The 27,762-nt window shown below is 47.6% G+C and overlaps 2 protein-coding genes across 5 annotated transcripts in view; one reads left to right on the forward strand and one right to left on the reverse strand.

Moving 5' to 3' along the window:
* The window catches only part of DNAJB13 (DnaJ heat shock protein family (Hsp40) member B13), an 18,522-nt gene extending 14,574 nt beyond the window's left edge, over positions 1 to 3,948 (reverse strand). The window contains exons 1-4 of the mRNA XM_072133852.1: positions 3,708 to 3,948; positions 1,530 to 1,633; positions 1,113 to 1,274; positions 812 to 969 (exon numbers count right to left, since the gene is read on the reverse strand). Coding sequence (XP_071989953.1) covers positions 812 to 969; positions 1,113 to 1,274; positions 1,530 to 1,633; positions 3,708 to 3,775 — 492 coding nt within the window. The 5' untranslated portion in view covers positions 3,776 to 3,948. The remainder of the gene's footprint in view (positions 1 to 811; positions 970 to 1,112; positions 1,275 to 1,529; positions 1,634 to 3,707) is intronic.
* On the forward strand, positions 3,660 to 27,694 carry LOC140117294 (uncharacterized). Of its 4 annotated transcripts, none has more exons than XM_072133841.1 (20): positions 3,660 to 4,203; positions 4,621 to 4,756; positions 5,237 to 5,428; positions 5,660 to 5,759; positions 6,204 to 6,265; positions 6,509 to 6,587; positions 6,676 to 6,761; positions 9,521 to 9,620; positions 9,732 to 9,851; positions 9,941 to 10,026; positions 12,210 to 12,309; positions 12,421 to 12,540; positions 12,629 to 12,714; positions 24,340 to 24,439; positions 24,564 to 24,644; positions 24,731 to 24,792; positions 25,004 to 25,106; positions 25,187 to 25,272; positions 25,640 to 25,703; positions 25,970 to 27,694. In XM_072133841.1, the coding sequence occupies exons 2-20, from the start codon at positions 4,631 to 4,633 to the stop codon at positions 26,485 to 26,487; spliced, it is 2,271 nt and encodes a 756-aa protein (XP_071989942.1). In that variant the 5' UTR covers positions 3,660 to 4,203; positions 4,621 to 4,630; the 3' UTR covers positions 26,488 to 27,694. The 4 variants fall into 4 exon arrangements, with proteins under 4 accessions (XP_071989942.1, XP_071989944.1, XP_071989946.1 ...); XM_072133843.1 differs by having other exon boundaries at positions 3,661 to 4,203; positions 25,028 to 25,106; XM_072133845.1 differs by lacking the exons at positions 24,340 to 24,439; positions 24,564 to 24,644; positions 24,731 to 24,792; ... (1 more) ...; positions 25,187 to 25,272; positions 25,640 to 25,703 and adding an exon at positions 13,308 to 13,377 and having other exon boundaries at positions 3,870 to 4,203.
* Positions 27,695 to 27,762: the final 68 nt, after the last annotated feature.

Below are 27,762 nucleotides of genomic sequence, written 5' to 3' on the forward strand. Positions count from 1 at the left end.
ATGGAGGAGGTGCCTGAGCCAGGGTGTCTGAATGAGGGAGCAGGTGTCTGATTGAGGAAGCAGGTGCCTGAGCCAGTTTGTCTCAGTGAGGGAACAGGTGCCTGAGTCAGGGTGTCTCAGGGACGGAGCAGGTGCCTGAGCCAGGGTGTCTCAGTGAGGGAGCAGGTGTCTGAGCTAGGGTGTCTGAATGAGGGAGCAGCTGCCTGAGCCAGGGTGTCTGAATGAGGGAGGAGATGCCTGAGCCAGGGTGTCTGAATGAGGGAGCAGCTGCCTGAGACAGGGTGTCTCAATGAGGGAGCAGGTGCCTGAGCCAGGGTTTCTGAATGAGGGAGCAGGTGCCTGAGCAAAGGTGTCTCAGTGAGGGAGCAGGTGCCTGAGCCAGGGTGTCTGTATGAGGGAGTAGCTGCCTGAGCCATGGTGTCTCTGTGAGTGAGCAGGTGCCTTAGCTACAGTGTCTGAATGAGGGAGCAGGTGCCTGAGCCAGGGTTTCTGAATGAGGGAGCAGGTGCCTGAGCAAAGGTGTCTCAGTGAGGGAGCAGGTGCCTGAGCCAGGGTGTCTGTATGAGGGAGCAGCTGCCTGAGCCATGGTGTCTCTGTGAGTGAGCAGGTGCCTTAGCTACAGTGTCTGAATGAGGGAGCAGGTGCCTGAGACAGGGTGCCTCAATGAGGGAGCAGGTGCCTGAGCCATGGTGTCTCAGTGAGGGAGCAGGTGTCTGAGCCAGGGCATCTGAATGAGGGACTAGGTGCCTGATCAGCCCGGTCCTGAGAGTCTGAGTCATTATATCCTCTGCAGGTCAGCCTCGCTCCTTACCCTCCGGGAAATTTTGATCTTTTTTGTGCATCCAAAGTACAAGTCCTCCAGGGACAGGTAGAGATCCCTCTCGATCGGAGGGTCCTGTTTCTTGACTCCTCTTCCTCTCAGCCCCCCAAATCCTGTGTTCACCTCAGACCCGTCTGGTGTGAAGAAATCTGCAGAGGAAGGCAGTAAAATAATTGTAGAGAGGATGGATCCCCACACGTACTACAACCCCCAGCATGGTGCCCTCATATACTGACAATGGTCCCCAAATATGTATTAACCCCTCCCCAACCCATATTCAGCTTCATCTTACCTGCAAATGGATTGTCTCCCCCGAAAAACTCCTTGAAGGTCTTGTCAGGATTCCCATGATACACGTACCCTGAGGTCCAGGCATCAAGACCCCCAAACTCCGCTGGGATCCCGCCTTTCAGACCCTCCTCTCCAAACTTGTCATACGTCGCCTTCTTCCTGACTGCTCAGAGATAAGATGTGATGTTTTATTTTCTTATGCCCACCTAATACTCACCACAGCTGAGGGTTTGTTACGGTGTGTTCGAAAATAAGCCAATCATCAGGACAAATCCATGTCCTGTCCTGAGAGTTTGTTACAGTGTAACAGCATAGATACAATGTATCCCTTACCTTACAGAGCGCCATATACCCTGGATGGAACTGTAACAAACCCTAAGCTGTGAGAAATAACACTGCCTTCTATATCTTTACTCACGGTCGCTGAGCACGTCGTAGGCCTCGGCGATCTGCCGGAAGCGGTGCGGGGCGGAGGCCTCCTTGTTTTTCAATGGATGATACTTCAGCGCAAGTTTCCGATACCTGGACCCAGAAAAACAGAGGACATCTGATCACATCACAGGAGTACAGAAAACTACAACTCCCAGCATGCTCTGATACCTCTGGTGCTCCATGTCTATGAGGATGAGGAGGATGAGGGATGACACAAGAGCTTACAGTCTATGAGGATGAGGGGGTGACACAGGAGCTTACAGTCTATGAGGATGAGGGGTGACACAAGAGCTTACAGTCTATGAGGATGAGGGGGTGACACAAGAGCTTACAGTCTATGAGGATGAGGAGGTGACACAAGAGCTTACAGTCTATGAGGATGAGGGGGTGACACAAGAGCTTACAGTGTATGAGGATGAGGGGGGACACAAGAGCTTACAGTCTATGAGGATGAGGGGGTGACACAGGAGCTTACAGTCTATGAGGATGAGGGGGTGACACAAGAGCTTACAGTCTATGAGGATGAGGGTGACACAAGAGCTTACAGTCTATGAGGATGAGGGGGTGACACAAGAACTTACAGTCTATGAGGATGAGGGGGGGCACAAGAGCTTACAGTCTATGAGGATGAGGGGGTGACACAAGAGCTTACAGTCTATGAGGAGGGGGGGTGACACAAGAGCTTACAGTCTATGAGGATGAGGGGGTGACACAAGAGCTTACAGTCTATGAGGATGAGGGGGTGACACAAGAGCTTACAGTCTATGAGGAGGAGGGGGTGACACAAGAGCTTACAGTCTATGAGGATGAGGGGGTGACACAAGAGCTTACAGTCTATGAGGATGAGGAGGTGACACAAGAGCTTACAGTCTATGAGGATGAGGGGGTGACACAAGAGCTTACAGTCTATGAGGATGAGGGGGTGACACAAGAACTTACAGTCTATGAGGAGGAGGGGGTGACACAAGAGCTTACAGTCTATGAGGATGAGGGGGTGACACAAGAGCTTACAGTCTATGAGGATGAGGAGGTGACACAAGAGCTTACAGTCTATGAGGATGAGGGGGTGACACAAGAGCTTACAGTCTATGAGGATGAGGGGGTGACACAAGAACTTACAGTCTATGAGGAGGAGGGGGTGACACAAGAGCTTACAGTCTATGAGGATGAGGGGGTGACACAGGAGCTTACAGTCTATGAGGATGAGGGGTGACACAAAAACTACAATTCTCAGCATGCCCTGGTATCTCTGATGCTCCCTATCATACAAAACTACAACTCCCAACATGCCCTGGTATCTCTGATGCTCCCTATCATATTAAACTACAACTCCCAGCATGCCCTGGTATCTCTGATGCTCCCTATCATACAAAACTACAACTCCCAGCATCCCTTGGTTTCTCTGATGCTCACTATCATACAAAACTACAACTCCCAGCATGCCCTGGTATCTCTGATGCTCCTTATTATACAAAACTACAACTCCCAGCATGCCCTGGTATCTCTGATGCTCCCTATCATACAAAACTACAACTCCCAGCATCCCTTGGTATCTCTGATGCTCCCTATCATACAAAACTACAACTCCCAGCATGCCCTGGTATCTCTGATGCTCCCTATCATACAAAACTACAACTCCCAACATGCCCTGGTATCTCTGATGCTCCCTATCATATAAAACTACAACTCCCAGCATGCCCTGGTATCTCTGATGCTCCCTATCATTCAAAACTACAACTCCCAGCATGCCCTGGTATCTCTGATGCTCCCTATCATACAAAACTACAACTCCCAGCATCCCTTGGTTTCTCTGATGCTCCCTATCATACAAAACTACAACTCCCAGCATGCCCTGGTATCTCTGATGCTCCTTATTATACAAAACTACAACTCCCAGCATGCCCTGGTATCTCTGATGCTCCCTATCATACAAAACTACAACTCCCAGCATCCCTTGGTATCTCTGATGCTCCCTATCATACAAAACTACAACTCCCAGCATGCCCTGGTATCTCTGATGCTCCCTATCATACAAAACTACAACTGCCCTGCGCCCCGTTAAGACCTAGGAGGTTATTATTATTATACGGTTATGTAGCTGTAGTAAGACCACAACTCCGGTGATCTCCTGGGAGTAGTAGTCCATCCATCTATGGTCACTTACGCCTTCTTGATGTCAGCATCCCCTGCGCTGCGGGTTATTTCTAACACCGAGTAATAATCCTGCCCCATGATGTCCGTATCGTCTCTCTCTACGTTACTAAGGACGCCCGGCCGCGGTGCACTCTGGGTCAAAAAACAATCCCGTTACCCTGGTGCTTCACAACATGACCTCCTATCTTGCAATTCCATTAACTGCCAGAAGATGTCAGCAGCGCCCTGCAGGATTCCTACGGAATGGCGTCCATTTTGCCTGTGTCACCTAGTTTTACGATCAGGCGGCGGCCATTTTGTTGAAGCCTAATTTTTACTTACGTGCAGATTTTGGGAAATGTAGTTTTATTGTTACCCACTTTCTTTGGATATCAATCCAGAATTGACTACAATTCCCATAATCCTTTGCACACATAACACAGTGATTAACTGGAGGGACGTGGCCGCGCACCCCTTCCTGGCTGGCCGCCGGTGAAAGAAAGAAGACGCAGGACCCGCTGCCAGAGGCGAGTACAGGTTTTTTTTGTTGTTGTTTTTTTTTTTAAATCAATCATTTGTAAAAGGGGCTTATTGTATATGTAATAATTATTTGTGAGGAGGGAGAATATGTAATAATAACTGAAATGTTGGTTAGCAGAAAGGGTTTTGAGGATTTTTTAGGTGCAATTGGGGGGGGGGGTGTAATTTACAAACAAATATTGTAAATCTGGAGCCAGAAACACAGATGTATGACCCTAAAATATCTTCTATTACCCTAAAACGTCTTCTGGGTGTAAAATGTTTGACTTTTGTAGACGCCCTCGAAATCAGTGACTTGGTCTGCCTGTGTCTGATGATGTCATTGGCCGATGACCTCACATTTCGCGGTCAGGGATGATATTGGTTTATTAATCGATGTATAATTTCTTTTTCACTCTCGGCAGACAACGAGTAATGAGCATGGAGATTCCCTTCATGGATCACGTCCGTCACTCGCTCATGATTGACAAGAACAAAGATGTGATCATCGACAAACTCCTAAACCTGACCCTGGAGATCATCTGCCTGCTGACCGGAGAGGTGAGGGGCGCCGGGAAGAGTCATCTGATTTATATTCCAAGTGTTATGTATTATCCCTGGAGAGATAAGACCTTTATGTGTGTTGTTAGTAGCAGCAGGACTGTGAAATATGGATTTATATTACAGGGTTGTAGCTGCTGCGGGCATGTCCTCACACTGCTCTGCTCTCTGCAGCCAATGTTATGTATTTTCCCTGGAGAGATGTGTAATCCTATCCCTGGGAATGTTTTAGTAGCAGCAGGACTGTGATATACTCAAATCAGAGGGAAGGAGCTTTCAGACTACATATTCCAACGGATACAGATCAAAGCAGTGTTAGAAAATACCTGGGAGAAGCTACAGTCCTGGAATATAACATTCATAAATCACTGTCCTGCTGCTACTAACAATATACACAAAGGTGTGATTACACATCTCTCCAGGGACAATACATAACACTGGCTGCAGTCTGCATGGTCACTACAGTTCTCTGTGTTTTAGGATTATGTGGTAGTGAGAAGATCTGCAGACCTCTGTGTGTCAGAGCAGAGGGGGCGTCATGTGTCAGACGGGTGCAGCGAGGTCCAGGGTCTGATATCCGGGGATTCCTCTCCTTCTCCTCCTCTAACAGAAGACAATCCTCCCCCAAGGATCCCAGAACCTGGCAGGAATCTGCATAGAGACACCCAAAAGGTGACTTATCTTTCAGTAAAACTCTTTACATACTTGACACAGCTGAGGGTTTGTTACAGTTGTATTGAGTCAGATATATAGCCAGAATTCCAGATTGAAATACTTTACCTGCACCAATACATTGTAACAGTGAAACGAACTCTCAGCTGTGAATAGTATCCGGTCTGGGCCCTTGTATTGGATGCTGTGTGTAGATGATGGTCACTTATCCCCAGTTCTCCTGTTCTGTAGCTTCCCATAAAGTCAGAGGAGGCTGAAGTCTGCGTGTGGGACCACTCAGCGGATCAGCGGGGGGCTGTGGAGGTCGGTGCTCCGGAGCTGCGCTCAGCTGGTGTGTACCTGGTCGTAGTTATAGGGGGGAATAGTATCAAAAATATTCACACGTCAGACCTTCACCTTTAAGGGGGTCCCAGACCATATTGACCCTCCCCCATTTCTGCAGAGGGGCCGTTCATCTGTGTTGCTGCTTCCAGTCATGTGACCAATGTAACCAATCAGAACGTTTCTTACTCACATGAACACCAAGCTCAGTGATTGGCTGCAGTCGTCACATGACTGAAAGTGTAATATTAGCAACGGGGAGACGGGGCGCCCCTATAACACCAAAAATGTGGTTTCTTCTTTGTCCCGGGGAGATTCTTCCCTGATGAGGATGTTTGAGGCGAGTGTCAAAGGTCATCGGGACACTACAGACCCGACCCCACAATACATATCAGTGATCGGCTTCTGTGAGCTATTGATATCTGGTGTCATCATCAATGTGTTATCTTCACAGCTGCACACAGAGAAGGAAGCCCCCCGAGGAAGTGCCGGACCCCCGAGTGTTCTCAGGGCCAGGTATGTAGACACAAGGGGTATTCAATGTATACAGAATAACTGCTAGATAAGTGGGGGTCCACGCTGATCATGAATATGGGGGTCCTGAGAACCCTTCTCAGAAGTCTGGACCCCCGTTCTCATGCTTGCAGGGGTCCCAGTGGTCAGACCTCCTCTGATGTAGCGTTCACTCCAGGTTCTGATATACAGTATACCTCTTATTATATAACTTATACATATAATTCCCCTCTGTGCATGGGGCAGGCTCCGCCGTCAGGGGACAGGACCTTCCATCAGTGTAAGGAGGAGGAAGACTCGGCCGTTCCTGGGGACGTTGGGGCAGGTAAGGACGGATAAGAAGCATTGGACGTTGTCCACACATAGGGGGCAGGCTCTTATTTTTGCACTTTGTGCCCCTTCATATCTTTCAGGGGGAGATGATATCACACATCACCAGGATCAATGTCTTGAGGACTTTATAGAGGAAGACAGTGAGATGACTGCGCAAGAGTATCAGGTACAGAGACATCACATTATACGTGGTGAACACGGGTCCTCTATCCATACTATCACTGATAACACGGGTCCTGTATCCATGCTGTCACTGATAACACGGGTCCTGTATCCATACTGTCACTGATAACACGGGTCCTGTATCCATACTGTCACTGATAACACGGGTCCTCTATCCATACTGTCACTGATAACACGGGTCCTCTATCCATACGGTCACTGATAACACGGGTCCTGTATCCATACTGTCACTGATAACACGGGTCCTCTATCCATACTGTCACTGATAACACGGGTCCTGTATCCATACTGTCACTGATATCACAGGTCCTCTATCCATGCTGTCACCGATAACACGGGTCCTGTATCCATACTGTCACTGATAACACGGGTCCTGTATCCATACTGTCACTGATAACACGGGTCCTGTATCCATACTGTCACTGATAACACGGGTCCTGTATCCATACTGTCACTGATAACACGGGTCCTGTATCCATACTGTCACTGATAACACGGGTCCTGTATCCATACTGTCACTGATAACACAGGTCCTCTATGCATGCTGTCACTGATAACACGGGTCCTGTATCCATACTGTCACTGATAACACAGGTCCTCTATCCATGCTGTCACCGATAACACGGGTCCTCTATCCATGCTGTCACCGATAACACGGGTCCTCTATCCATGCTGTCACCGATAACACGGGTCCTCTATCCATGCTGTCACCGATAACACGGGTCCTCTATCCATGCTGTCACCGATAACACGGGTCCTCTATCCATGCTGTCACTGATAACACGGGTCCTCTATCCATGCTGTCACCGATAACACGGGTCCTCTATCCATGCTGTCACCGATAACACGGGTCCTCTATCCATGCTGTCACCGATAACACGGGTCCTCTATCCATGCTGTCACCGATAACACGGGTCCTCTATCCATGCTGTCACCGATAACACGGGTCCTCTATCCATGCTGTCACCGATAACACGGGTCCTCTATCCATGCTGTCACCGATAACACGGGTCCTCTATCCATGCTGTCACCGATAACACGGGTCCTCTATCCATGCTGTCACCGATAACACGGGTCCTCTATCCATGCTGTCACCGATAACACGGGTCCTCTATCCATGCTGTCACCGATAACACGGGTCCTCTATCCATGCTGTCACCGATAACACGGGTCCTCTATCCATGCTGTCACTGATAACACGGGTCCTGTATCCATGCTGTCACCGATAACACGGGTCCTCTATCCATGCTGTCACTGATAACACGGGTCCTCTATCCATGCTGTCACTGATAACACGGGTCCTCTATCCATGCTGTCACCGATAACACTTGTCCTCTATCCATACTGTCACTGATAACATGGGTCCTCTATCCATGCTGTCACTGATAACACGGGTCCTCTATCCATACTGTCACTGATAACACGGGTCCTCTATCCATACTGTCACTGATAACACGGGTCCTCTATCCATGCTGTCACTGATAACACGGGTCCTGTATCCATGCTGTCACCGATAACACGGGTCCTCTATCCATGCTGTCACCGATAACACGGGTCCTCTATCCATGCTGTCACTGATAACACGGGTCCTCTATCCATGCTGTCACCGATAACACGGGTCCTCTATCCATGCTGTCACCGATAACACGGGTCCTCTATCCATGCTGTCACCGATAACACGGGTCCTCTATCCATGCTGTCACCGATAACACGGGTCCTCTATCCATGCTGTCACCGATAACACGGGTCCTCTATCCATGCTGTCACCGATAACACGGGTCCTCTATCCATGCTGTCACCGATAACACGGGTCCTCTATCCATGCTGTCACTGATAACACGGGTCCTCTATCCATACTGTCACTGATAACACGGGTCCTCTATCCATACTGTCACTGATAACACGGGTCCTCTATCCATGCTGTCACTGATAACACGGGTCCTCTATCCATGCTGTCACTGATAACACGGGTCCTCTATCCATGCTGTCACTGATAACACGGGTCCTCTATCCATGCTGTCACTGATAACACGGGTCCTGTATCCATGCTGTCACCGATAACACGGGTCCTCTATCCATGCTGTCACTGATAACACGGGTCCTCTATCCATGCTGTCACCGATAACACTTGTCCTCTATCCATGCTGTCACTGATAACACGGGTCCTCTATCCATGCTGTCACTGATAACACGGGTCCTCTATCCATACTGTCACTGATAACACGGGTCCTCTATCCATGCTGTCACTGATAACACGGGTCCTCTATCCATGCTGTCACTGATAACACGGGTCCTGTATCCATGCTGTCACTGATAACACGGGTCCTCTATCCATGCTGTCACTGATAACACGGGTCCTGTATCCATGCTGTCACTGATAACACGGGTCCTCTATCCATGCTGTCACTGATCAAGTTTAAACAGACAAAAAGACAGATGTTATGGAAAAAATCTGAAATTTAGTTTATTGAATGTCAAAAATGAGAAATAAAAGCAATTAAAAGTCCTTTACCAGGGAGAACATACAGTCACCGATAACACGGGTCCTGTATATAGCCAGAATTTCAGACTGAAATACTTTACCTGCGCTGATACATTGTAACAAACTATCAGCGTACGACATTGATAGGTGCATCTATAGTGAAACAAACCCTCAGCTGTGAATAGTATCCGGTCTGGCCCCTTGTATTGGATGCAGTGTGTAGATGATGGTCACTTAGCCCCATTTCTCCTGTTTTGTAGCATCCCATAAAGTCAGAGGAGGCTGAAGTCTGCGTGTGGGACCACTCAGCGGATCAGCGGGGGGCTGCGGAGGTCGGTGCTCCGGAGCTGCGCTCAGCTGGTGTGTACCTGGTCGTAGTTATAGGGGGGAATAGTATCAAAAATATTCACACGTCAGACCTTCACCTTTAAGGGGGGCCCAGACCAAATTGACCCTCCCCCATTTCTGCAGAGGGGCCGTTCATCTGTGTTGCTGCTTCCAGTCATGTGACCAATGTAACCAATCAGGACAGGACCTTCCATCAGTGTAAGGAGGAGGAAGACTCGGCCGTTCCTGGAGACGTTGGGGCAGGTAAGGACGGATAAGAAGCATTGGGCGTTGTCCACACTTAGGGGGTCAGGCTCTTATTTTTGCACTTTGTGCCCCTTCATATCTTTCAGGGGGAGATGATATCACACATCACCAGGATCAATGTCTTGAGGACTTTATAGAGGAAGAGAGTGAGACGACTGCGCAAGAGTATCAGGTACAGAGACATCACATTATACGTGGTGAACACGGGTCCTGTATCCATACTGTCACTGATAACACGGGTCCTGTATCCATGCTGTCACTGATAACACGGGTCCTGTATCCATACTGTCACTGATAACACGGGTCCTCTATCCATGCTGTCACTGATAACACGGGTCCTCTATGCATGCTGTCACTGATAACACGGGTCCTCTATGCATGCTGTCACCGATAACACGGGTCCTGTATCCATGCTGTCACCGATAACACGGGTCCTGTATCCATGCTGTCACCGATAACACGGCTCCTGTATCCGCACTGTCACTGATAACACGGGTCCTGTATCCATGCTGTCACTGATAACACGGCTCCTGTATCCATGCTGTCACCGATAACACGGCTCCTGTATCCATGCTGTCACCGATAACACGGCTCCTGTATCCATGCTGTCACCGATAACACGGGTCCTCTATCCATGCTGTCACTGATAACACGGGTCCTCTATCCATGCTGTCACTGATAACACGGGTCCTCTATCCATGCTGTCACTGATAACACGGGTCCTCTATCCATGCTGTCACTGATAACACGGGTCCTCTATCCATGCTGTCACTGATAACACGGGTCCTCTATGCATGCTGTCACTGATAACACGGGTCCTCTATCCATGCTGTCACTGATAACACGGGTCCTGTATCCATGCTGTCACTGATAACACGGGTCCTGTATCCATACTGTCACTGATAACACGGGTCCTCTATCCATGCTGTCACTGATAACACGGGTCCTCTATGCATGCTGTCACTGATAACACGGGTCCTCTATGCATGCTGTCACCGATAACACGGGTCCTGTATCCATGCTGTCACCGATAACACGGGTCCTGTATCCATGCTGTCACCGATAACACGGGTCCTGTATCCATGCTGTCACCGATAACACGGCTCCTGTATCCGCGCTGTCACTGATAACACGGCTCCTGTATCCATGCTGTCACCGATAACACGGCTCCTGTATCCATGCTGTCACCGATAACACGGCTCCTGTATCCATGCTGTCACTGATAACACGGGTCCTGTATCCATGCTGTCACTGATAACACGGGTCCTGTATCCATACTGTCACTGATAACACGGGTCCTCTATCCATGCTGTCACTGATAACACGGGTCCTGTATCCATGCTGTCACTGATAACACGGGTCCTCTATCCATACTGTCACTGATAACACTTGTCCTCTATCCATACTGTCACTGATAACACGGGTCCTCTATCCATGCTGTCACTGATAACACGGGTCCTGTATCCATGCTGTCACCGATAACACGGGTCCTCTATCCATACTGTCACTGATAACACTTGTCCTCTATCCATACTGTCACTGATAACACGGGTCCTCTATCCATGCTGTCACTGATAACACGGGTCCTGTATCCATGCTGTCACTGATAACACGGGTCCTCTATCCATACTGTCACTGATAACACTTGTCCTCTATCCATACTGTCACTGATAACACGGGTCCTCTATCCATACTCTCACTGATAACACGGGTCCTGTATCCATGCTGTCACCGATAACACGGGTCCTCTATCCATGCTGTCACTGATAACACGGGTCCTCTATCCATGCTGTCACTGATAACACGGGTCCTGTATCCATACTGTCACTGATAACACGGGTCCTGTATCCATACTGTCACTGATAACACGGGTCCTGTATCCATACTGTCACTGATAACACGGGTCCTCTATCCATGCTGTCACTGATAACACGGGTCCTGTATCCATACTGTCACTGATAACACGGGTCCTGTATCCATACTCTCACTGATAACACGGGTCCTCTATCCATGCTGTCACTGATCAAGTTTAAACAGACAAAAAGACAGATGTTATGGAAAAAATCTGAAATTTAGTTTATTGAATGTCAAAAATGAGAAATAAAAGCAATTAAAAGTCCTTTACCAGGGAGAACATACAGTCACCGATAACACGGGTCCTGTATATAGCCAGAATTTCAGACTGAAATACTTTACCTGCGCTGATACATTGTAACAAACTATCAGCGTACGACATTGATAGGTGCATCTATAGTGAAACGAACCCTCAGCTGTGAATAGTATCCGGTCTGGCCCCTTGTATTGGATGCAGTGTGTAGATGATGGTCACTTATCCCCAGTTCTCCTGTTTTGTAGCATTCCATAAAGTCAGAGGAGGCTGAAGTCTGCGTGTGGGACCACTCAGCGGATCAGCGGGGGGCTGCGGAGGTCGGTGCTCCGGAGCTGCGCTCAGCTGGTGTGTACCTGGTCGTAGTTATAGGGGGGAATAGTATCAAAAATATTCACACGTCAGACCTTCACCTTTAAGGGGGGCCCAGACCAAATTGACCCTCCCCCATTTCTGCAGAGGGGCCGTTCATCTGTGTTGCTGCTTCCAGTCATGTGACCAATGTAACCAATCAGGACAGGACCTTCCATCAGTGTAAGGAGGAGGAAGACTCGGCCGTTCCTGGAGACGTTGGGGCAGGTAAGGACGGATAAGAAGCATTGGGCGTTGTCCACACATAGGGGGCAGGCTCTTATTTTTGCACTTTGTGCCCCTTCATATCTTTCAGGGGGAGATGATATCACACATCACCAGGATCAATGTCTTGAGGACTTTATAGAGGAAGACAGTGAGATGACTGCGCAAGAGTATCAGGTACAGAGACATCACATTATACGTGGTGAACACGGGTCCTGTATCCATACTGTCACTGATAACACGGGTCCTGTATCCATACTGTCACTGATAACACGGGTCCTGTATCCATACTGTCACTGATAACACGGGTCCTCTATCCATGCTGTCACTGATAACACGGGTCCTCTATCCATGCTGTCACTGATAACACGGGTCCTGTATCCATACTGTCACTGATAACACGGGTCCTGTATCCATACTGTCACTGATAACACGGGTCCTGTATCCATACTGTCACTGATAACACGGGTCCTCTATCCGCACTGTCACTGATAACACGGGTCCTCTATCCATGCTGTCACTGATAACACGGGTCCTCTATCCATGCTGTCACCGATAACACGGCTCCTGTATCCATGCTGTCACCGATAACACGGCTCCTGTATCCATGCTGTCACCGATAACACGGCTCCTGTATCCATACTGTCACCGATAACACGGCTCCTGTATCCATACTGTCACCGATAACACGGCTCCTGTATCCATACTGTCACCGATAACACGGGTCCTGTATCCATACTGTCACCGATAACATGCGTCCTGTATTACAGCCTGATGTCAGGGATGGGACGCTCCATCTGCCGTGTAAGGAGGAGGCCGCTCCTGACTACATGACCTCAGGTAACATGGAATTATAGGTTGGGGGGGGTAACTGGCTTGGGCAGATATCTGTTATAGGGGGGGCGCCTCTACACGTATTAAGAATGCTACATCCAGATAGAATGGGGGTCTGAGAACTCCTGATTTGGGGGATACACTGGGTGGTGTAAGAGATGGGACTCATGATGTACATGAATAGCCTGACCCTGCGACCTCCTGTACAGAGGCATCAGGAGAGGCCATAGTGATCACCTCTATACCATAGATATTGGGGGACCTGGGCATCTTTATTAGTAATCATACAGATGTGTAATGTAAAGGCTTTTATCTATAGCTGTTATTATGTTCTAGTAAAGTAAATGATTCCCGCAGTGAACGAGTCTCTTATGAATATTCCTACAGGCTCTGCCATCTCCTCCCTCCACCATTGCTCGCAGGATCATTTCCCCCGTCCCCCGGACCCAGCTGTTCATCCGAAATCCCCCAGTACAAATAATCCTTTCTCCTGCTCCATCTGCGGAGTTCGTTTCGCTTCGGAGACTACGTTTGCTGCTCATAGGCGTTCCCACGCGGAGGAGAGAACCTACAGCTGCACCTTCTGCGGCAAATCCTTTAACCAGCACTGGCGGCTCCTGACGCACAAGAGGAAGCACACCGGGGAGAAGCCGTTCTCGTGTCCCGTGTGCGGCAGGTGTTTCGCGGAACGTTCTGCGCTGGTGGCTCATCAGCGGATCCATTCTGGAGAGAAACCCTACAAGTGCACCCAATGCCCCAGGAGCTTTGTCCAGAAGTCCAACCTGGTCAAGCATCAGCGCATTCACACCGGGGAGCAGCCCTTCGTGTGCTCTCAGTGCGGGCGCCGCTTCTCTCAGGGCTCCAACCTCGTCCGGCACCAAAGACTATTGCACCATTTTATATAGACAGTTCCTCCCATTTGCCTCTTATTTATGATGACCCTCATTTGTATCTCTGCTCGTTGTGGAAGGAACCATTTTTTTTATGGGTGGATGAAAATTAGATTGTAGCCTTGTAGCAGCAAATGATGTCACTGTGTATGTAGAAATGTGATACTCCATATAGAAAATAATAACTCTGCTGCCCCTTTATAGAACCGGCGAGCAGTGTAGGGGTCAATACATGGGGTCCTGTGGTTACTCACCTCTCCTGGGGGTCAAACAAAATGAATCGTTGGGGGCATGGTTAAGCCGCCGAGCTGCATAGCCGCATAGGAGAGTAGCTTCATGCCCAAAGCTCACCCACAACTAGAATTACTGCAGGGACTACCTGCCAGATAACAAATACCGACACCCAGACCTCGGGGGACTCGATATGCAAGCAGCCGGCAGGAAGAGAACGGCTAGAGAAGCCGACAGGAAGCAGGGAGGCTCAGCAGCGCATGGGAGAAATAAAAATGGCGCCGACTCTCCGCTACAGCAGCCCTCACCACCACCGCTCCCACAGCGCAGCCAGCAAATATGAGGATCCCTCAGCCCGGGGAGAGGACGCCAGCAATGAAGGCCAGGTCAGAAAAAGCCTTACCTCAGCGCCCACACGCAGCGCCACTAATGCAGCCCAGAGGGAACCCAAAATGGTGCCATCCCACACTACACGTGGGAGCACACAAACCAGCCTTATAAGGCCGGAGCAGTCAGAAAGGAGCCCAAGTCACTCCCCATCTGCAATCAGCTTTTAGCACCTCTAACTCAGCATACAACTCTCCTACAATCAGCCCTGCCGAGCAGAAACTGCAGGATGGAGAGCTCACTGACATACAGGAGGAGGACACTGACATGCCTGACATCACATCAGACTCTCAGGATGCATTCGCCAGATTTCTGATAAAACTGTGTCTGAATCCCTTCTTAAAGATCTGCTCCTGGCTCTGCGCATCTCTATGCATAAAGATCTGACACCGCTAATCACTCCGCTGCAAACAACAGTTACCGACCCAGGGGACAGAGTCTCCGAAACTGAAAAAAGAACGACAACCTTTACTACAGCACATAATGCATTGGTAGATGCACACACAGAAACAGAGGAAAAAATCTCAATAATGAAGGCAAAGCTGATCCAAGATCGCAGTAGACGTAATAACGTCAAGCTCAGAGGAGTCCCTGAAAACCTGCTCGAAACTATGTGCAGAAACTAACTAATACACTTCTACCAGACCTGGCAGACTACCAACTATGTCTAGACAGTGCACCGCGTGCCAAAACCACCCGAATCTCCCTGAAACAGTGCCCAGAGACGCGCTGACCAGGCTCACATACTTCCAATCACGGAAACTGCAAACCCTGCCACAACCACACGACAACATCCATCTATACACAGACCTGTCTGCAGCCACGCTACAGGCCAGGAGAGAATACATACCCATCACAACTACTTACCCTACAGAGGGGGCTTCCCCACCAAGATACATCTCTATCATCCCAATAAGCAGGAAGAGAAATCCTGAAAACATGGAACATCACAACAGACCCAGCAATGAACACCTCAACAAGGAAAACGCCTCGAAAAACATTGGAACGACCGCTGAAGAGTCCTGGGACTATAACCTAACCCTAACGACGCGACCGCTAAGCATCAGCTTTGTTGGACGCTTGGTTTACCTCTATGCACAGGTTGATTTATAGCCCTCCAATAGTCGCGAGTTAACATAAGTCCCTACATTATGAGTAAAGGAATGCGAATGTTTAAATGTATAAATGTTAATATGTTTTTGTTATCCTACCCCCTCCTAACCCGACCCCACCCCATTCATACGGTGAGCACCACAAGCCTAACAACATACCAGGAGCGCGACAGTCAGAGACTATGCACACCAACAAAAAATATTATCACCCATGATCTAACCTGACTGAAAAACGTTAACGGGAATAAGAGAGACCGTGATAGGCTCACAGCTCACCAGCCCCACCCCCATACTTACCTTCCCTCCCGAAAGTCCGGTTAAAAACGTGTCTGAAAAGGCCACTGTTTGTACTCGTATGGATAAAATATGACGGCTCTACAATTACAGGATAAATTCTTAACCTGTAACATATACAGAGAGGACGAGAACACAAATAGACCTCTGTATAAGAAGCTTTATTAGAGAGATAATGCTCCATCTACCATCCAGGAAAATGGAAACACGGACACTGTAATTGTATTTACTATGCAACAGAAAGTGCTGTATGTTGTTCATGTATTAAAACTAAATAAAAAGTATTTGAAAAAAAAAATGAATGGTTAAGCTTTCTGCTCTGATAATAGAGGTGATAGAGAGAACTGTGTCTTTTGTACGGCTGCACAGTTCTCTGCAGTCGTGAAATGAGGACTTCTTTTACTTTCACAGGATGACTTCTGGGCTGTGTAGTCATGTATTCTCACAGTGTCGGTTCATCTTTAGATAATATAAGTGATAACTGCGTCATAATGATGAGTCGTGGACACCCAGGATCCCTGGAGCAGAGGCCGCAAACCTTCAGAGTAGTTCCTTGTAATCTATCATGCAGCATCATGTCTGACCAGAGTTAATGGAGTTCAGCTGTTTGTGGTCCCTGGTGGGCCTTGCTTGCTGAGTACAGCGCTCAGCAATCTCCATCAGCTCCATAGAGATGAATGGGGCAGCCCGGCTATGCCTGACCAGCTGCTACACTTATCCCGCAGAGCAACGAGGCGTCCGATGGGGGTACATGGGACGCCCCATTTTTGTGATTTATAAGGGTCTCATCAACCCGACCAATCAGCCTATTCTGTGGATGGGGCCTAACTTTTTTTTGTGAAAAAAAAACCCTTTGATCTTATTTCATGCCCCTGATTGTGTCAGATAATGATCTCTTACACCCTGAACACCAGGACCAGTCTCACCACATATCATCTTGTTGCTGGTTGGGAGAAATCTAAATAATGGAATGAGACCTCTGTATGATAAAAGGTTTTGTCACTTTCTTATAGACTTTTATTTCCTTACCATTATCAAGATCTCTGCTTGCTGTCAACAAGACATGTTTTCATTTCCTCCAGAGGATGAAACACTCACAACCCCTATACTTTGTCACTGCTGAGCATCTGCTACTATTGTATCCTGTATAGACCAGGGGTGCACAACATACAGGCCCCAATACTTTCTAATAGCTCATCTTCTGCTACAATATTTTCCAGTATTGTCTGGTGGGATCCGAATTATTATGTATTGTCTGGGCTGGGGTCCGTATTATTATGTATTGCCTGGGCTGGGGTCCGTATTATTATGTATTGCCTGGGCTGGGGTCCGTATTATTATGTATTGCCTGGGCTGGGGTCCGTATTATTATGTATTGTCTGGTGGTCTGTTTAGTTATTATAAACTGTCTGGTCAGGGGGTCCGTATTATTGTTATGTATTGTCTGGGCTGTGATCCGTATTATTATGTATTGTCTGGGCTGGGGTCCGTATTATTATGTATTGTCTGGTGGGGTCCGAATTATTATGTATTGTCTGGGCTGGGGTCCGTATTATTATGTATTGTCTGGGCTGGGGTCCGTATTATTATGTATTGTCTGGTGGTCTGTTTAGTTATTATAAACTGTCTGGTCAGGGGGTCCGTATTATTGTTATGTATTGTCTGGGCTGTGATCCGTATTATTATGTATTGTCTGGGCTGGGGTCCGTATTATTATGTATTGTCTGGTGGGGTCCGAATTATTATGTATTGTCTGGGCTGGGGTCCGTATTATTATGTATTGCCTGGGCTGGGGTCCGTATTATTATGTATTGCCTGGGCTGGGGTCCGTATTATTATGTATTGCCTGGGCTGGGGTCCGTATTATTATGTATTGCCTGGGCTGGGGTCCGTATTATTATGTATTGTCTGGTGGTCTGTTTAGTTATTATAAACTGTCTGGTCAGGGGGTCCGTATTATTGTTATGTATTGTCTGGGCTGTGATCCGTATTATTATGTATTGTCTGGGCTGGGGTCCGTATTATTATGTATTGTCTGGTGGGATCCGAATTATTATGTATTGCCTGGGCTTGGGGCCCGTATTATTATGTATTGTCTGGGCTGGGACCCGTATTATTATGTATTGTCTGGGCTGTGGTCTGTATTATTATGTATTGTCTGGGCTTGGGGCCCGTATTATTATGTATTGTCTGGGCTGGGACCCGTATTATTATGTATTGTCTGGGCTGTGGTCTGTATTATTATGTATTGTCTGGGCTGGGGTCTGTATTATTATGTATTGTCTGGGCTGGGGTCCGTATTATTATGTATTGTCTGGGCTGGGGTCCGTATTATTATGTATTGTCTGGGCTGGGGTCCGTATTATTATGTATTGCCTGGGCTGGGGTCCGTATTATTATGTATTGTCTGGGCTGGGGTCCGTATTATTATGTATTGTCTGGGCTGGGGTCTGTATTATTATGTATTGTCTGGTGGGATCCGAATTATTATGTATTGCCTGGGCTGAGGTCCGTATTATTATGTATTGCCTGGGCTGGGACCCGTATTATTATGTATTGTCTGGGCTGTGGTCTGTATTATTATGTATTGTCTGGGCTTGGGGCCCGTATTATTATGTATTGTCTGGGCTGGGACCCGTATTATTATGTATTGTCTGGGCTGTGGTCTGTATTATTATGTATTGTCTGGGCTGGGGTCTGTATTATTATGTATTGTCTGGGCTGGGGTCCGTATTATTATGTATTGTCTGGGCTGGGGTCCGTATTATTATGTATTGTCTGGGCTGGGGTCCGTATTATTATGTATTGCCTGGGCTGGGGTCCGTATTATTATGTATTGTCTGGGCTGGGGTCCGTATTATTATGTATTGTCTGGGCTGGGGTCTGTATTATTATGTATTGTCTGGTGGGATCCGAATTATTATGTATTGCCTGGGCTGAGGTCCGTATTATTATGTATTGCCTGGGCTGGGGTCTGTATTATTATGTATTGCCTGGGCTGGGGTCCGTATTATTATGTATTGTCTGGGCTGGGGTCTGTATTATTATGTATTGCCTGGGCTGGGGTCTGTATTATTATGTATTGCCTGGGCTGTGGTCTGTATTATTATGTATTGCCTGGGCTGGGGTCCGTATTATTATGTATTGCCTGGGCTGGGGTCCGTATTATTATGTATTGCCTGGGCTGGGGTCCGTATTATTATGTATTGTCTGGGCTGGGACCCGTATTATTATGTATTGCCTGGGCTGGGGTCCGTATTATTATGTATTGTCTGGGCTGGGACCCGTATTATTATGTATTGCCTGGGCTGGGGTCTGTATTATTATGTATTGTCTGGTGGGATCCGAATTATTATGTATTGCCTGGGCTGGGGTCCGTATTATTATGTATTGCCTGGGCTGGGGTCTGTATTATTATGTATTGTCTGGTGGGATCCGAATTATTATGTATTGCCTGGGCTGGGGTCCGTATTATTATGTATTGCCTGGGCTGGGGTCTGTATTATTATGTATTGCCTGGGCTGGGGTCCGTATTATTATGTATTGTCTGGGCTGGGACCCGTATTATTATGTATTGCCTGGGCTGGGGTCTGTATTATTATGTATTGTCTGGTGGGATCCGAATTATTATGTATTGCCTGGGCTGGGGTCCGTATTATTATGTATTGCCTGGGCTGGGGTCTGTATTATTATGTATTGTCTGGTGGGATCCGAATTATTATGTATTGCCTGGGCTGGGGTCTGTATTATTATGTATTGTCTGGTGGGATCCGAATTATTATGTATTGCCTGGGCTGGGGTCTGTATTATTATGTATTGCCTGGGCTGGGGTCCGTATTATTATGTATTGTCTGGGCTGGGGTCTGTATTATTATGTATTGCCTGGGCTGTGGTCTGTATTATTATGTATTGCCTGGGCTGTGGTCTGTATTATTATGTATTGCCTGGGCTGGGGTCCGTATTATTATGTATTGTCTGGGCTGGGACCCGTATTATTATGTATTGCCTGGGCTGGGGTCCGTATTATTATGTATTGCCTGGGCTGGGGTCCGTATTATTATGTATTGTCTGGGCTGGGGTCCGTATTATTATGTATTGTCTGGGCTGGGGTCCGTATTATTATGTATTGCCTGGGCTGGGGTCCGTATTATTATGTATTGCCTGGGCTGGGGTCCGTATTATTATGTATTGCCTGGGCTGGGGTCCGTATTATTATGTATTGCCTGGGCTGGGGTCTGTATTATTATGTATTGTCTGGTGGGATCCGAATTATTATGTATTGCCTGGGCTGGGGTCTGTATTATTATGTATCGTCTGGGCTTGGGGCCCGTATTATTATGTATTGTCTGGGCTTGGGGCCCGTATTATTATGTATTGTCTGGGCTGGGGTCCGTATTATTATGTATTGTCTGGGCTTTATCACATAGCCTGGGGTCTGCACCGTTATTATTAGTAGAAATATTCATTATCTGCTCTGGGGTCAGTTTTATCATGGATTGCTCGGTCACGGGTCTCTATAATTATTCATTGTCCGGTCTGGGGTCTGTATTGTTTAATATTTATGGAATGATACTCAGTGCTGCAGTGTGGGGGTAGTTTTATTTGCTTCTGGTGAAGTATTTTGTGCTGCATTTCTGATGTGTTCCTGTGTGCAGTACTCCTGTGTTTTGGGGGTGATATTTTGTGCTGTACAGTAGAAGCTGCTGGTTATAAGACAATGCAGCCCTCGTATGGGTTGCGCACCCCTGATATAGATAATACGCTATGAGCATTACATTTCTATCTCCTGTTCTGATAATTTGTTATAACGTATCATTCTGCGTTCCCCACTAGAATCAGGACATTGCAGTGAAATCCTTTACATGAATTTTGCTATGGACCATAAGGGCGGACCTCTGCAGGAAGCTCTTTCCACAGTCCAGGCAGACAAAGGCCTTGTGTTGCTTATGAAATGCCTACAACTCCCAGCATCCCTTGGTATCTCTGATGCTCCTTATCATACAAAACTACAACTCCCAGCATCCCTTGGTATCTATTATGCTCCCTATCATAAAAAACTACAACTCCCAGCATGCCCTGGTACCGTTGATGCTACATATCTTTCAGAACTATAACTCCCAGCATACCCTGGTACCTTTAATTTTCTAGATGTTATAAAACTACAATTCTCAGCATCCCTTGGTATCTCTGATGCTCCTTATCATACAAAACTACAACTCCCAGCATCCCTTGGTATCTCTGATGCTCCTTATACAAAACTACAACTCCCAGCATGCCCTGCGCCCCGTTTAGACCTGGGAGATTATTATTATACGGTTATGTAGCTGAAGCAAGACCACAACTCTGGTGATCTCCTGGGAGTAGTAGTCCATCTATCTATGGTCACTTACGCCTTCTTGATGTCAGCATTTCCTGCGCTGCGGGTTATTTCTAACACCGAGTAATAATCCTGCCCCATGATGTCCGTATCGTCTCTCTCTACGTTACTAAGGACGCCCGGCCGCGGTGCACTCTGGGTCAAATAACAATCCCGTTACCTTGGTGACCTCCTATCTTGCAATTTCACCAACTGCCAGAAGATGTCAGCAGCGCCCTGCAGGATTCCTGCTGAATGGCATCCATCTTGCCTGCGCCACGTAGTTTACGATCAGGCGGCGGCCATTTTGTTGAAGCCCCATTTTCACTTTCATGAAGATTTTGGGAAACGTAGTTTTATCGTTACGCAGTTTCCTTGGATTTCAATTCAAAATTGACTACAATTCCCATAATCCTTTGCACACATAACGCAGTGATAGTGTAAATAGGCGATGCTAATGTGATCGGGTGTCTATGAGCTGCGGATTCTTCTCGCCGCCCAGGATCACGGTATGAAGAGTTATGGGAAGGGGCATTGCACATTGTATACTGTATGGTGGGAGATGTCTAGACCCTCCCAGGATAGTCACTATACATTGCATCAGGGAGAATGACCCATTAGGGGGCTTCACCAATGAGGACGGGGGGGGGGGGGGGTTACAAAATATTCTCTGCCGTGATTGGCTGAGCAGTTTACAGTGGGTGGGGCTTCCCACACCATTCTCACTTGTCTGATTCTGTGTTATCCAGAGAGATATATGGACTAAATACACAAATATTGTAAATCTGGAGCCAGAAACACAGATGTATGACCCTAAAATATCTTCTATTACCCTAAAACGTCTTCTGGGTGTAAAATGTTTGACTTTTGTAGACGCCCTCGAAATCAGTGACTTGGTCTGCCTGTGTCTGATGATGTCATTGGCTGATGACCTCACATGTTGCGGTAACGGATGATATTGGTTTATTAATCGATGTATAATTTCTTTTTCACTCTCGGCAGACAACGAGCAATGAGCATGGAGATTCCCTTCATGGATCACGTCCGTCACTCGCTCATGATTGACAGGAACAAAGATGTGATCATCGACAAACTCCTAAACCTGACCCTGGAGATCATCTGCCTGCTGACCGGAGAGGTGAGGGGCGCCGGGAAGAGTCATCTGATTTATATTCCAAGTGTTATGTATTATCCCTGGAGAGATAAGACCTTTATGTGTGTTGTTAGTAGCAGCAGGACTGTGAAATGTGAATTTATATTACAGGGTTGTAGCTGCTGGGGGCATGTCCTCACACTGCTGTGGTCTGTGCAGCCAGTATTATGTATTTTCCCTGGAGAGATGTGTAATCATATCCCTGGGAATGTTTTAGTAGCAGCAGGACTGTGATATACTCAAAGCAGAGGGAAGGAGCTTTCAGGCTGCATATTCTTTTTGAATCAGACTTATTTTTATTGTTTTTTTAGTTTAAACAAATACATACATAAACGTATCAATACAGTCGGTCATATGGACATTCCAAGGAGGCATGTACATGGCCTATATTATATCACAGTCCTGAAGTACAAGACCTAAGGATAATGTCCACATTATAAATCCTTAAGCATACAAAATGCCATAACAAGAGAAAGAACAAAAATACAAAATATCCCCCACAACCCTCCCCCCAGAGTCGGCTCCCAAGGGCGAGGCATTTCTGCCCCAAAAATGGTACTCCTTCCTATCTTTCAATATCACTGGCGTGGACTGCATATTCCAACGGATACAGATCAAAGCAGTATTAGTAAATGCCTGGGAGAAGCTACAGTCCTGGAATAGTACACTATATATCACAGTCCTGCTGCTACTAACAATATACACAAAGGTGTGATTACACATCTCTCCAGGGACAATACATAACACTGGCTGCTGAGAGCACAGAAGTGTAAGCACACCTCCCCAGTATGACTGGAGAAGCTACAATCCTGGAATAGTTAACCCTATATCACAGTCCTTCTGCTACCAATTACATAAACAAAAGTGGATTAAATATCTCTCTGGGACCCATACCTGTCAATGGCTACCCAGAGCACAGCATTGTTAGGACACACCTCCATTACACCTCCAGAAACTACAATCCTGGAATAATAAACCATATATCACAGTCCTGCTGCTACAAACAATATACACAAAGGTGTGATTACACATCTCTCCAGGGACAATACATAACACTGGCTGCAGTCTGCATGGTCACTACAATTCTCTGTGTTTTAGGATTATGTGGTAGTGAGAAGATCTGCAGACCTCTGTGCGTCAGAGCAGAGGGGGCGTCATGTGTCAGACGAGTGCAGCGAGGTCCAGGGTCTGATATCCGGGGATTCCTCTCTAACGGAAGACGATCCTCCCCCAAGGATCCCAGAACCTGGCAGGAATCTGCATAGAGACACCCAAAAGGTGACTTATCTTTCAGTAAAACTCTTTACATACTTGACACAGCTGAGGGTTTGTTACAGTTGTATTGAGTCAAATATATAGCCAGAATTCCAGACTGAAATACTTTACCTGCACCGATACATTGTAACAAACTATCAGCGTAGGACTTTGATAGGTGCATCTATAGTGAAACGAACCCTCAGCTGTGAATAGTATCCGGTCTGGCCCCTTGTATTGGATGCTGTGTGTAGATGATGGTCACTTATCCCCAGTTCTCCTGTTTTGTAGCTTCCCATAAAGTCAGAGGAGTCTGAAGTCTGCGTGTGGGACCACTCAGCGGATCAGCAGGGGGCTGTGGAGGTCGGTGCTCCGGAGCTGCGCTCAGCTGGTGTGTACCTGGTTGTAGTTATAGGGGGGAATAGTATCAAAAATATTCACACGTCAGACCTTCACCTTTAATAGGGGGCGCCCCTGTAACACCAAAAATGTGGTTTCTTCTTTGTCCCGAGGAGATTCTTCTCTGATGAGGATGTTTGAGTCTAGTGTCAAAGGTCATCAGGACACTACAGACCCGACCCCACATTACGTATCAGGTCAGTGATCGGCTCTGCTGTGCGGGATAGTGGCGGCTTCTGTTTGCTATTGATATCTGGTCATCATCAATGTGTTATCTTCACAGCTGCACAGAGCGAAGGAAGCCCCCCGAGGAAGTGCCGGACCCCCGAGTGTTCTCAGGGCCAGGTATGTAGACACAAGGGGTATTCAATGTATACAGAGTAACTGCTGGATAAGTGGGGGTCCACACTGATCATGAATATGGGGGTCCTGAGAATCCTTCTCACGAGTCGGGACCCCCGTTCTCATGCTTGCAGGGGTCCCAGTGGTCAGACCTCCTCTGATGTAGCGTTCACTCCAGGACCCGTCTATGCTGTGTGATAATGTTTTATTATAGAATTCCCCTCTGTGCATGGGGCAGGCTCCGCTGTCAGGGGACGGGACCTTCCATCAGTGTAAGGAGGAGGAAGACTCGGCAGTTCCTGGGGACGTTGGGGCAGGTAAGGACGGATAAGAAGCATTGGACGTTGTCCACACATAGGGGGTCAGGCTCTTATTTTTGCCCCTTCATATCTTTCAGGGGGAGATGATATCACACATCACCAGGATCAATGTCTTGAGGACTTCATAGAGGAAGAGAGTGAGACAACTGCGCAAGAGTATCAGGTACAGAGACATCACATTATACGTGGTGAACACGGGTCCTGTATCCTTACATTCGCTGATAACACGGGTCCTGTATCCATACTGTCACTGATAGCACAGGTCCTGTATCCATACTGTCACCGATAACATGCATCCTGTATCCATACTGTCACTTAGCGCGTGTCCTGTATCCATACAGTCACCAATAACACAGGTCCTGTATCCATACTGTCAATGATAGCACAGGTCCTGTATCCATACTGTCACTGATAACACGGGTCCTGTATCCATACTGTCACTGATAACACGGGTCCTGTATCCATACTGTCAATGATAGCACAGGTCCTGTATCCATACGCTCACTGATAACACTCGTCCTGTATTACAGCCTGATGTCAGGACGCTCCACCAGCCGAGTGAGGAGGAAGCTGCTCCTGACTACATGACCTCAGGTAACATGGAATTGTAGGTGGGGGGGTCAACTGGCTTGGGCAGATATCTGTTATTGCGTATTGAGAATGCAATATTCAGGTAGAATGGGGGTAGGAGAAGAGTCCATATTGATCACCTCTATACCACAGATATTGGGGGACCTGGGCATCTTTATTAGTAATCATACAGATGTGTAATGTAAAGGCTTTTATCTATAGCTGTTTTTATGTTCTAGTAAAGTAAATGATTCCCGCAGTGAACGGATCTTTTATGAATATTCCTACAGGTTCCGCCATCTCCTCCCTCAGCCATTGCTCGCAGGATCATTTCCCCCGTCCCCCGGACCCAGCTGTTCATCCGAAATCCCCCAGTACAAATAATCCTTTCTCCTGCTCCATCTGCGGAGTTCGTTTCGCTTCGGAGACGACTTACGCCGATCATAGGCGATACCACGCGGAGGAGAGAACCTACAGCTGCACCTTCTGCGGCAAATCCTTTAACCAGCGCTCGCGGCTCCTGTCGCACAAGAGGAAGCACACCGGGGAGAAGCCGTTCTCGTGTCCCGTGTGCGGCAGGTGTTTCGCAGAACGTTCTGCGCTGGTGGCTCATCAGCGGATCCATTCTGGAGAGAAACCCTTCAACTGCACAGAATGTGCCAGGAGCTTTGTCCAGAGGTCCAGCCTTGTCAAGCATCAGCGCATTCACACCGGGGAGCAGCCCTTCGTGTGCTCTCAGTGCGGGCGCCGCTTCTCCCAGAGCTCCAACCTCGTCCGGCACCAAAGAATATTGCATCACTTTATATAGACAGTCCCCACCATTTGCCTCTTATTTATGATGACCCTCATTTGTATCTCTGCTCGTTGTGGAAGGAACCATTTTTTTTATGGGTGGATGAAAATTAGATTGTACCTTATAGCAGCAAATGATGTCACTGTGTATGTAGAAATGTGATACTCCATATAGAAAATAATAATTCTGCTGCCCCTTTATAGAGCCGGAGGGCAGTGTAGGGGTCAATACATGGGGTCCTGTGGTTACTCACCTCTCCTGGGGGCCAAAGAGAACTGTGTCTTTTGTACGGCTGCACAGTTCTCTGCAGTAATGAAATGAGGACTTCTTTTACTTTCACAGGATGACTTCTGGGCTGTGTAGTCCTGTATTCTCACAGTGTCGGTTCATCTTTAGATAATATAAGTGATGACTGCGTCATAATGGTGAGTCGTGGACACACAGGATCCCTAGAGCAGAGGCCACAAACTTCAGATTGGTTCCTTGGAAACTATCATGCAGCGTCATGTCTGACCAGAGTTAAAGTTCTGCCGTTTGTGGTCCCCGGTGGGCCTAACTTGCTGAGTACTGCTCCATAGAAATTATTGAGGCAGCCAGGCCATGCGTGACCAGCTGCTACACCTATCCCGCGGAGCAACGAGGGGTCTGATGGGGGTACATCGGACGCCCCCTTTTTGTGATTTGTGAGGGTCTCATCACTGGGACCCCGACCAATCAGCAAGTTAAGCTCTATCCTGTGGATGGGGCCTAACTTATTTTGTGGAAAAAAAAGAAAAAAACCCTTTGATCTTATTTCATGCCCCTGATTCTGTCAGAATGTAAAACCAAAATTATGCACACCCGTGATCATTACATTACAACAGAAATCAATAAACCTTCACGGGGTTGTCCCAAGCTAAATTATCTCCTATCCCCAGTTTTGGAGGCAACCATCAATGGGTGGGGGGCACAGCTGGACAGTAAGGGTCCTATTCCTCTGAACGACTAAATCGGACGAGTCACCATGCGCCTTGTGCTTATCCAGCAGAGCCACAAGGAATAACTGGGGTGATGGAGCACATGCCCACCCTGCACCTCACTACGCCCCCCAAGATCAGTTATCTTGGGCAACCCCTTTAATAAGCAGCCATTTCCTCCTTCACTTCTGACATCGTTTCCAAGCTCAAAAACAACCGGATTACATTGAACATTTCTCAGTGAATAAAATTATTTTTGGGCCATAGGTTCTTCTTCTACGTCTGTGTCTCTTGTCTTCCCTTCCCACCTAATCGTTGAGAACCTGGTTATCAT

Source organism: Engystomops pustulosus, chromosome 2, assembly GCF_040894005.1.
Source record: "Engystomops pustulosus chromosome 2, aEngPut4.maternal, whole genome shotgun sequence".
NCBI lineage: Eukaryota > Metazoa > Chordata > Amphibia > Anura > Leptodactylidae > Engystomops > Engystomops pustulosus.